The following is a 12,373-nucleotide window of genomic DNA, read 5'->3' as shown; positions in this document are numbered from 1 at the left end:
GTTGCACCTAGACCCATGAGTCTTAGGGGTCCAATATGAAGAGATCAGTATTACTAATATATTACATGTAGTTGGGGGTCGGGTGTAGATTTTGCATTGGGCCTCAATGTTACACTTCTGGCCTGGAAATGTCAACTCAGCCATTCCCACAGCTGCAGCAGTGATCTATCTCAGCCAATGACTGTGATGGGAGCAGGAAGTAGAGACCGGGGTGACCGGGAAGCATCTGCGGGGGATGCTTGGTGGCAGCAGAGCATGCTTAAACTGTCACATAATGCAATTTTTACCCATTCTTTGACTTTACCCTGTTATACTGTGATTTTATAGGTAATGAAGATATGGAATCTAGGCATTTGGTCCCTGGAGATCTAATAGTTCTCACAGGAAAAAGGTTTTTTCTTCCTTGTGACTGTATTTTATTGAGGGGCAGCTGTATAGTGAATGAAGGCATGCTGACAGGTAAGTTATATTGCTATCCTTCATCTAAGTACTGATTGTTGTGCAATTCTGTACAGATATGTTAAGTGAGTAATCTGGTCCTTAAATAAAAATCCATAAGAAAATTCCATTGAAAAGTACTTAGGATAACTTAGAGAACATTTCATCATTATCCTGTCACCATTGAATAGTGTCCATTTGAACACCACTGTCTGGCGGTCTGTCATTTGCCACATGTGACAGATAATCTTTCCTACATGTAATGCAATGCTTTTGTATGGAATCCAACATAGAAAAAAAACACTACATAAAGAAAATCTAAGAAATTCGGATGTAGAGCAGTGTGTACTAAGTATATGAGTCGCCCCAGCTCGGCCTATGTAGATTCACGGTGCGAGCAGGCCCGACACCGGGGGCGGCAGCGCCTTGAAAAAGGGGAGTTTTAAGCAAAAATGGATTAAAGAAAAATAAAGAAAAATAAAAGTTTGTCGTGACGCCAGTTGGGGTTTCGGCTTGAGGTGAAGCCGGGCACTGTAGATAGGGCCTCTGGGAATAGGTGGTGATGCAGTGCCAGATGTTATACCCTCCCCAACTAGGGCAGGTCCCAGGGCCAGATGATATAGGTGAGGAAGGGATGATTTCCAGGAGGAGTAACAGAGGATCGATGAAAGAATACAGTCCAGACAGGGGTTAACCAAACACTTACAGTTTACTTCTGTAGTCAGCAGGAGATAACAGATGTTACAGGAGGATTCACCTTGCTCCAGTATAGTGAGATGCCAGTCTTCCCTTTTACCACTAGTATGATTCAGCCTTCCATTGCTGCTCAAACTCTCTAATAGATTTCCTCTGGTCCTGGGTTCCAGGAACTCAGAGGTTAATTACAACTGGGTAGATCCCCCTTCTGGACAGCAGGTAACGCGAGTTCTTTGGGATGCTGGATGCAGACACTCACCCCAACTCTGTATGTTACTGAGCCTCCAGGAATCTTGCAATCACTAGGCCTCGATCCAGTGAGTCTCTCAATGTTCTTAGTGTTTCTCACACTAGTTAGGAATTGATGGTCCTATAACTGCAGCTCCGTGCCTGTAAGGTCTCATCTCACCTCTGCAGGTCTCCGGCCTCCTGTGCTATCACACCATGCGGCTGCAGCATACCCTGCACCTCCACACACCTGCTCCTCTCTCCTACACACTCCTGCACCCTCTGAACTGGAACTGAAAAAGAGAGAGACCCTCTTCCAGTCTGTAGCTCCACCCCTTTTCTTAAAGAGATAATGGCTGTGGAACTTTGTGTATGCTAACAGGTTGACTGGATCTCACTATACCTTCACAGTACACAGTATAGATCACATAAGATGACATTTGTAGTGACCCACTCTGTGGGGCGCTACATTCCCCCCTTGTTAAAAGTAGCACGTCTCGGGCTACCCTTCCGATGAACTAAGAAGAGGGTTGGTAGACGGTAACATGAACACCATAGTGTTTGAAGAACATTACATACAAGTGTAAACTTCATATGTAAGTAAATTCCCTAAGGAGAAAAGTGCAACTTACTCAAGATCAATTTAAACTTTCACAAAAACGTTCAAGGAAACACAATTTCTGTAACCTGTTAGTCTCTGATTGTGTATTCCTTACAACCCAGCAACATTCACGGTTGCTTTCCTTGCGGATTACAGCCCCAAACCGCTTAGTCCACCTCCTTAACTCCGAGTGCAGCTGCGGAGTATTTTGGAACATTCAAAATTCTTCACTGCACAGGCTGTTTTGATGGCTCCTATCCGACAGGCCGCCATATTTGAAACATCCCCCAACCCCCGAGAGTGTTGGTGCACCTGCATAAATTACATTCCATGCACTTGAAGAGGTTGGTAGACAAATGCAAGTCTAAAAGTTTCAATCCCACAAGAAAGTTATTGTGATAGGAACCCTGAAAAACTAAACATGTTAAACACTGGCACAGTTCCTTTAGTCCATTCTCTCTTGGTAACGCCATGCTCAGGAGAGTAAGTATTAATGCACAGTTCATATTTCTGACTCACCTATTAGTGCAATCCATTAGGGAGTCGGCACTGCAATTAAACCTTTAACTTTGCATAAACTCAATTCAATATATACAAATACAACACAACTATCTGTAAACATATTGGGTTAGTATACCTTTACTGATTGTCCCTGTAACGTATGGAGAGTTGCTCCTCCGTCTGTCCGCATGGATAGACAGGTTCCCTCAGGATATGGATGGATCCGTCCTTGAATTCAATAAAGCTCATATCAGGATTCTGCAGCGCCATCATGCGCAGTTTGGCCTTACCGGATTCTGACAATAGGCCTTCTACAAACTGTTCTTTTAGCATCCTGTCCTCATCCTGAATACTTTCTGGATCTACTTGTTTAATAGCCCATAAGGCTTCTTGTAGATTAAGGGCAAAATCTCTCACAGTGTCCTGTGGTTTTTGCTTACAACTGAAAAACCGCATTTTTATCTCAGCTGTGGTGCGGGTGTCAAAAGTGATCCTGAGTTTGGTAAAAATGTCCTTTACAGTTCTTTTATCACTCAATGGCCAGGATTTCACTTCCCTTTCTGCTGCACCACCAAGTTGACTTATTAATATTGCGACCTTTTGCTCCTCTGTCATAGGGTATAGGTCAAACAGGCTACTCAGCTTTTCTTTAAAGTCTCTGAGGCTATGGGACTCGCCTGTATACTGGGGCAGCCAGGATGCACCTGGAATGTACGGCATTGTTAGCGGTAATATAGGTGCCATAGTTACTTGGTTGTGACCACGGTTAGAGTCTATGGGGGAATCAGAGGGGCCTGGGGCTGGAGATGAGGATCTATTTGCTTGATACATCACCCCCCCCCCTTCCCTTGTTAACCCCAGCAAGGCCACACTCACCGTACTTGATACTGTGAAGTGTTGATCCGGATGGATGGATGGATTGAGGATTTATCACTGCAGGGGATGCTGGTCTGGCTGCTACAGAGACTTCTACAGTTGGCAGGGGTAGACAGCAATTGGGGATGATGCAATCTGTATCTTTCACTGCTTCTTGCACAGGCATGTCACATGTTCTGCACTCAGTGTGGCTTGCAAGAAAAAGACACCAACCCTGCGGCTCAGTGTAACATGAATCATGCAACTGCTGCTGGTGGCTATTTTGGAAAGAGGGAAAATTTTGAAAAATGCAACAGTCTTTTTCAACAAAAATAAAAGTTTTGCGCACTTTCGCTATCCTGTTCGTGACACCAAAAAGGTGAGTCGCCCCAGCTCGGCCTATGTAGATTCACGGTGCGAGCAGGCCCGACACCGGGGGCGGCAGCGCCTTGAAAAAGGGGAGTTTTAAGCAAAAATGGATTAAAGAAAAATAAAGAAAAATAAAAGTTTGTCGTGACGCCAGTTGGGGTTTCGGCTTGAGGTGAAGCCGGGCACTGTAGATAGGGCCTCTGGGAATAGGTGGTGATGCAGTGCCAGATGTTATACCCTCCCCAACTAGGGCAGGTCCCAGGGCCAGATGATATAGGTGAGGAAGGGATGATTTCCAGGAGGAGTAACAGAGGATCGATGAAAGAATACAGTCCAGACAGGGGTTAACCAAACACTTACAGTTTACTTCTGTAGTCAGCAGGAGATAACAGATGTTACAGGAGGATTCACCTTGCTCCAGTATAGTGAGATGCCAGTCTTCCCTTTTACCACTAGTATGATTCAGCCTTCCATTGCTGCTCAAACTCTCTAATAGATTTCCTCTGGTCCTGGGTTCCAGGAACTCAGAGGTTAATTACAACTGGGTAGATCCCCCTTCTGGACAGCAGGTAACACGAGTTCTTTGGGATGCTGGATGCAGACACTCACCCCAACTCTGTATGTTACTGAGCCTCCAGGAATCTTGCAATCACTAGGCCTCGATCCAGTGAGTCTCTCAATGTTCTTAGTGTTTCTCACACTAGTTAGGAATTGATGGTCCTATAACTGCAGCTCCGTGCCTGTAAGGTCTCATCTCACCTCTGCAGGTCTCCGGCCTCCTGTGCTATCACACCATGCGGCTGCAGCATACCCTGCACCTCCACACACCTGCTCCTCTCTCCTACACACTCCTGCACCCTCTGAACTGGAACTGAAAAAGAGAGAGACCCTCTTCCAGTCTGTAGCTCCACCCCTTTTCTTAAAGAGATAATGGCTGTGGAACTTTGTGTATGCTAACAGGTTGACTGGATCTCACTATACCTTCACAGTACACAGTATAGATCACATAAGATGACATTTGTAGTGACCCACTCTGTGGGGCGCTACATATACATTTACATGTTAGACAAATTATAGTAGGTTTGACTATATCTCAATATGCTTATACTAATAATAATAAATGTGAATCCAAGGGTGATAATTTCTCTACCAAGTAACCACCCTGCTACATTACTCCTCTGAGTTATCGTGCAGAGCTCATTTTAGGACATTCTTTTGGGGATTGGATAGTGTCTACAAAGAGTCTGAGCTAGTCTGAGACATACCTCAAGTGTCTGCCCTCTCCCTCTTCTCTGCAGTTTTCCCTTTACAGATTGGCTACATATAATGCAAGTCTACTGTATCACGGGAAATCAGTACATGACTAATGCAATAATCTAGAAAAAGGGGTCTTATAAGTTGCTATAATCATATATATTGACTTCCTTTAGGAGAAAGTATTCCGGTCACTAAAACACCCCTTGATCAAGTTGTAAACTCCACGCCCTGGAAATTACATAGTGGAGAAGACTACAAAAGGCATGTTCTATTCTGTGGAACTGAAGTGATCCAGACAACGACATCTGGCTCTTTACCTGTAACTGCTGTCGTGCTGCAAACTGGTTGGTACATTGTCTTCTAATGTGTGTAAATATATAAGTAGTTCATGTTCATTATCACCAATCCAAACCTCAGATGTCGCCAATACATGACTTGAAACATGTGGCTGTGTTTACTGCCAAGGTTTTTAGTTTTACTGTACAGCTAAACAATCTGTTTCTCACAATCTACTAGGTAGAGGCTTGGTATTGTCTCTCTTGGCCTTATTCATAGGGATAAAAATTTTCAAAAATACATATAGATGAAAAGGTGTAACGTCAGACTCCTTGTCCAAGTGTAACAGCTACCTCTACTATGGCACTGTACAAGTGGAGAACTGCTATAAATATCAACCCCAACAGTATCATATAGAATGTTTCTGGAAGATTGTATGAAATGGATTGCCTGATTTACATATAACATCCTCAAAACTATTTTTGGAACTTCTGAGTAAAATAAGGGTGCTACCCAGTCCAGGGCCCTCATCTTTTTGCCAGAAATGAATATCTTCATAGATTTTAAGCCATTGCAGGCAGGGCCCTCTATCTCATTGTACCAATCGGTCACTGCTACTATTATATTTGTTTTGTATATTTTGTGTACCGTATGTAAACCCTCAAATGTAAAGCACCATGGAATTAATGGTGATATAATAATAATAATAATAATAATAATAATAATAATAATAATAATAATAATAATAATATCTTGTTCTGGAATGTCCAGATTTCTGTCTTGTTTCCCACACCAATTACTGTATATCTAAATACTACGAGTTCCAGGAACAGGACACCCTGTGATCAAATAGTAATAACCCCCAAAGGATTAGTGGTGCAGTATAGTCGTGTCACAAAGAACCAGCCAACAACCTGTATACCTCAAATTTCCGGGATGTGCCAAAAAATAACTTCCATGATACAATTTTTAGACATAACTACAGTTCCGCCCCTTCACTTGAACCTACCAAACAGTAGCCATCACATTACATGGTCAAGTGATTACACAGGATTTAGAATACCTGATCAAGCATTGGTCTGTACAACGAACATAATGCAGAGTACACTGTAACCAAACAGGGGTTGCCAACCTCTTTTCAGTATATAGCCATCAATAGTTACCTACCTAAGGTTGCTAAATAAGGAGATTGATCTTCACCCCTCTACAAACTTACAGTCGAGGGACTTTTCTAACAAATAAGTTTGTCTGAAATGGACAATCCCTTTGCACAGAAATAAACTCTTGACTCAAATCCTTCATATTTATCATGTGTCCAGTGCATTGTGTATCATTGATGTACAGTGTGTGGAAATAGCTTTAGAAAACAGTTTAGTAAAGTGCAACAAGCTTTTAGTTTAGAAATCAGTTCTGTTTGTTCCAAATAACAAATTTAGCAAACGTATTCTAACTTTCTTCTGAACATTTTCTTTTCCTGGGATTTGCATGTGAACACTTGATCATCACTTGTTCTTTCCATTCAGGTTTTAACACAGCAAAGGGAGATATGGTACGATCAATTCTGTATCCCAAGCCTATGAATTTCAGGTTGTACCAAGATGCATTTCGATTCCTGATGTGCCTGGTTGCTATAGCCGTAATTGGATTTATATATTCTGTTGTGTTATTTGCAGTTAAAGGGGTATGTATTAAAAAATGAAATTAAATAATAATTAGAGATGAGTGAACACCGTTCAATCAAATAGGTATTCGATCAAATATCAGTCCTTCGAGATATTCGTTCCCAATCGAATACCACGCAGCATACACAGTAAAAATTAGTGTCCCCTCCCACCTTCCCTGGCGCATTTTTTGCACCAATAACTATGCAGGGGAGGTGGGGCAGGAACTACGACAACGGAGACAGTGAAAAAAATTGAAAAAACCCATTGGCTGCCAAAAACATGTGACCTCCCATTTATAAGAACGGCTGCTGCCATATTCGCCATTTTTGCGGTCAGAGATAGGGAGAGAAACATATCTGCTGAGGGCTAGATAGTGATTAGCTTCAGATAGGCAGGGAAAAACAGAAGAACAACAACAGCTCTTCTCAAAGCTATACACTGCAGGGACAGGAGTCCAGCTTTCCACGGACGGTGGAAAACAGGGATACAGAACAGTTACTTGTTGCTATATACGTGCACAGCAGCTTTTGTTAGGGGTGTCCCCCCACAAAATAGCAGGAATCCACAGCAGTTACTTCTTGCTATATATGTGACAAACAGCTTTTCTTTGGGGTGTCCCCCACAAAATAGCAGGAAACCACAGCAGTTACTTCTTGCTATATACGTGAAAACCAGCTTTTATTAGGGGTGTCTCCCCAAAAATAGCAGGAAACCACAGCAGTTACTTCTTGCTATATACGTGACAAACAGCTTTTATCTGGGGTGTCCCCCACAAAATAGCAGGAGTCCACAGCAGTTACTTCTTGCTATATACGTGACAAACAGCTTTTCTCTGTGGTGTCCCCTCCAAAAAAATAGCAGGAATCCACAGCAGTTACTTCTTGCTATATACATGAAAAACAGCTTTAATTAGGGGTGTCTCCCCACAAAATAGCAGGAATCCACAGCAGTTACTTCTTTCTATATACGTGAAAAACAGCTTTTATTAGGGGTGTCCCCCCAAAAAATAGCAGGAATCCACAGCAGTTACTTCTTGCTATATATGTGAAAAACAGATTTTATTAGGGGTATCCCCCCAAAAAATTGCAGGAATCCACAGCAGTTACTTCTTGCTATATACGTTCAAACCAGCCTTTGTTAGGGGTGTCCCCCCACAAAATAGCAGGAATATAGAGCAGTTAGAACCGGCTATATACGTGCAAACCAGATTTTCTTAGGGGTGTCCCCACCACAAAATAGCAGGAATACAGAGCAGTTAGTTCTTGCTATATATACGTGCAAACCAGCTTTTCAGGCAGTGTGTAACCCCAAAACAGGGATACAGAGCAATTAGGTCCGGCTATGTACACTCAATCCAGATATCCAAGGTGTGTACCCCCAAAACCTAGGTGGGAGACACCGAAATTCAGTCAGGCTATGTATGCTCAAACCAGTTTTTCACGGTGTGTACCCCCAAAACCTACCTGGGAGACACAGAAATTCAGTCAGGCCATGTACGCTGAATCCAATTTTTAAGGGTCTACCCCCCAAAGCTAAGTGGGAGACAGCAATTCAATCAGGCTACATCAGCTCAATCCAATTTTTAAGGGTCTACCCCCCGAAGTTAAGTGGGAGACAGCCATTCATTCACTCAGGCCATGTATGGTCAAGCCTGTTTTTAATAGGGTTGAGCCGATCTTGACTTTTCAGGATCGATTTTGAAATCCGATTTCCGATCATTTTTCATTCAAACCCGATCTCGATCCCAATTTCAATCCCAATGAAAGTCAATGGGATTTTTTTTACTAATCGGAGATCGGATTTTAAAAACAATCCTATTCACTATACAGCATGGAATCTAACAATTGAACGCTTTAATTGTTGGAATCCATGCTGTGTAGTGATTTTCTTAAATCACTAAGTAGCCAGAGGATTTTTTTTTAATCCTCTGGCTACTTAGTCCCCCCTGGTGTCCACTTACTTGCAGAGATGTCTGGTCCGGTGCCCAGTGTTCTCGTTCTTCTTCGCCTCACTGCCTCCTAGGTTAGGAGAGTGTGGGCGGGTTAGGAGAGTGTTGGCGGGTACTGGGTGGGGAGACGCCCACACTCTCCTAAGCCAGGACAGGAGTGTGTTCTGAATGTTTTCAGCCTAGCAGAGGCTACTTCTCACTTAAGAAAATGGCCGCACTTTGACCAGTATATCAGGCACAATGGTGTAGGTTTCAAAGAACCTTTGCACCAACAAGTTGAAAACATGGGCCATGTGTGGATCATATTTGAGACTGGCAAGCTCCAGATCTGCTACCAGGTTCCGGCCATTATCACATATGCAAACATGCCTGGGCCCAGGTGCAGTGGGGAAAACCATATTGCCATATCATCCTGCATGTCATTCCTCACCTCGGAGGCAGTGTGCTGTTGTCCCCCAAGCTGATGAGCTTCAGCACGGCCTTCTGACATCTCCCCACGCCAGTGTTACAGTGTTTCCAGCTCGTAGTTGGGGTCGAGGTTGCAGCGCAGGAGTAGGCTTTCAGAGAAACCCTACCATGAATTTTGGGCTGGGAGAGGAGATAGGCCACCCCAGTTTGCACCCCGGGCCCAGACTCCACTACATTTACCCAGCCTGTCATTAAAGATAAGCAGCATCCCTGACTACAGGCGCTTGTCAATGCGTCGGTGGTCAAGTGCAGCAAAGTGCAGAACTCTGGGCCCGACTGATGTTATGGGGCACGTGCAGGCGCAAGGTGGGGACAGCACACCAAGAGAAGTAGTAACAGCTAGGCCCAGCATAGGGAGGTGCCCCAGCTGCCATCTGGTGATGGAAGGCCTGGGTATCCAGGCCGCAAAATCACGGCCGCAAAATAACGCGGCGTATACGATCCTATCTCCCAGTGAAATGAATGGGAGCTTTTACGGCGCGCGAACTCTGACACGCCGTATACATACCAGATCACGCTGCACGTTACATCGTGTGAATGCACCCTAAGGCTGTATTCACACAGAGTAACGCCAGGCGTTTTTTGTGTGTTTTTTTGCACATAGCGCCGCGTTAACGCCCCGTAGCACCGCGTTAACGCCGCGTATACGCCGCGTTAACGCCGGGCAACGCCACCGCAAAATAGCGCGGCGTTAACGCGGCGCTATATGCAAAAAGCACACAAAAAACGCCTGGCGTTACTCTATGTGAATACAGCCTTAAGGGCCAAAAACACTGTTGGTGAATTTTGTTCAGTTCCAAAGGACTCTGTGTTTAGATTTGGCTCAGTCGCAGCTCCAGAACATGCCTTTGAAGGCAAGGTTTCCTTTAGTGGCTCCATCTCAGCAGGATGATGATAGTGAAGCTTGGTTAAATCTGGTGCCAGAAGGGAAAGTGGTTTCTGATCTACAGTACATCTAAAGTACTGGAGCATGTTGTTTGGACTATTAACGCCTGATCAGAACCCTGTAGAGGTAATGTAGAGTCTGATATTAGAGGACCATTACTGCTAGTAGTAGTTGCAGCCAATTCTCCACCTTTGCGGTCCTCTAAATAAAAGTTACCCCCAGGACCTGATGTCAAAATGTTATCAATTTCACAATCAAAATCAAGGTCAATGTCTGGGTCCTCAGTCCAATCCACTGCATCAATCCAACACAATGAGAGTGATGGTTCTGGAACCACTGTTTTAGGGGCTAAGAATTTTAAAGGGGCTAACACTCCGCTGGTGCAAGGCTCAACTCACCCAAATGGCAAAAAACTCTGCTGGTGCAAGGCTGAACTAAGTTAAAGGGCCTAAAACTCTGCTGGTAAGTGACGGGCTGTCACTTTGCAAACCCATTCTCTTGAATGGGTTTGCAAAGTGACAGCCCGTGTTGTCCGCGCCAAAACAGTTTTTTTTAACCGAATACAAAGTCCTGCAAGTCCGACTTTGTGTCCAGCTAAAAAAACGGTTTCACCGTAGACAGGCAGAAAACGCACACGGGCGGTCACTTTTCAAACCCATTTAAGTGAATGGATTTGAAAACTGACCACTGGGTTTCTGTCCCCTGTCCAGTTTCTTGGGGCAGAAGATGGAAACCATCCAGATTGGCTAAACCGGAGACCGGGCGCAGATGTGAACCTGCCCTACTACCTTATGCTTTAATATTATTTTGATGAAAAATTTAAAAAGTTGCTTTGTTTTTCACCCCATCTTTGTCATAACATTATTGCATGCAAATCATTCAATTTAATATTTTTGAAATTTTATTACTATATACAATCTAACAATGTCCCATGGTTAATATTCAAGGGAACAGCTCGAGATGTTATTGTCAAATCATTGGTGGCGGTCACTGTTGCAATACCTCCAGTGCTTCCTGCTGCTGTAGCTACAGCTATAATGTATGCTCAGAAACGACTTAAGAAGAAAAATATATTTTGTATCAGTACTGAGAGGATCAATGTTTGTGGAAGAATAAACCTGGTTTGTTTTGATAAGGTAAGTGGCATTTGTCCCATTAAGGTCAACCTCTGTCCATATCTAGGGCTGCCTATGCCATGAGGCGAGAGGAGTATAGAGTTTCAGACTGAAGATTGCAGAGTCCCTGAGGGGGGCACACTGAGTATTTATTGTGCGAACCCTGTAAGATTTGTCTTGCAAAGTTTGCCAGAAGTTTTGTTTTAACTGACACGTCCAAAATGGAACTATTATTATTGTACTCTGGGGTGTCTTCAGACCCCCCAGAGTATAATGGGAGGAGCTTAGGGGAGGTAATTAAACGTAAAAAACTTTGTTACTCACTTCTTCTGGACTCTGGTGTCTCTCTGTGGGCCTCTCCCTGGTATAGAATGATGGCAGAGACCGGTGAGGCCTGTGGTTGGGCCTCAGCGTCGTTTGGGTTTGTCAGGGTCATTATGCATCATGACACAGACGTGACAACTGAGGCCCAGTCTCAGGCCTCAGCATTCTCTGTAATCATTCATGTTTCTAAGACCTGTAGAGACCCGTAGATCTGAAGGAGGTGAAAAACGCTGCGGAAAAGCTGTGTTTTTCAAAAATGTTTGTATTTTTGAAAAACGCAACATGTCAATTATAGTTGCGGAAATGCTGAGTTTTTCCCTCCATAGATTTCTATGGAGAGTGTGAAAACCGCAGCAAAAACACAACATGATAAACTCAGAAAAGCATCAAAATCCACAGACAAAACCTCACTGTTTTGCTTGGTTGAAGCTAAGGCCCCACTGGCCGGAACGACCGATTATTTCTGCAAAGTGGGCATGGGATTTTCATGAATCCCATCCACTTTGCAAGTACTGTAAAACGCCGTGATTTTTCCCATGGCGTTTCCGCTGTGGCCAAATCGCGGCTTATCCGTCACGTGGGGCCCTTGCCTATATAGCAGAGGACCATAATTCCTTAGGACTTTAAACATAGCCTTTCAATTACCTTCATTGCACATGAGAAACTTGAGCAAAAACGCGATGAAAACTCAACAGAAAACTCTTATGAATTTCTGCAGCACAAAACTGAAAAACGCAATGAAAAACA

The 12,373-nt window shown here is 43.8% G+C and overlaps 1 protein-coding gene across 1 annotated transcript in view; it reads left to right on the top strand.

The window, feature by feature from the left end:
- The window catches only part of LOC142197895 (putative cation-transporting ATPase 13A4), a 72,273-nt gene that overhangs the window by 23,232 nt on the left and 36,668 nt on the right, over nucleotides 1-12,373 (top strand). The window contains exons 9-12 of the mRNA XM_075268566.1: nucleotides 328-459; nucleotides 5,119-5,289; nucleotides 6,745-6,902; nucleotides 11,135-11,323. Coding sequence (XP_075124667.1) covers nucleotides 328-459; nucleotides 5,119-5,289; nucleotides 6,745-6,902; nucleotides 11,135-11,323 — 650 coding nt within the window. The remainder of the gene's footprint in view (nucleotides 1-327; nucleotides 460-5,118; nucleotides 5,290-6,744; nucleotides 6,903-11,134; nucleotides 11,324-12,373) is intronic.

This window comes from Leptodactylus fuscus, chromosome 3 (genome assembly GCF_031893055.1).
Source record: "Leptodactylus fuscus isolate aLepFus1 chromosome 3, aLepFus1.hap2, whole genome shotgun sequence".
NCBI lineage: Eukaryota > Metazoa > Chordata > Amphibia > Anura > Leptodactylidae > Leptodactylus > Leptodactylus fuscus.
Note: the sequence above shows the minus strand (reverse complement) of the source record. Positions and strands in the feature narration are given on the sequence as shown.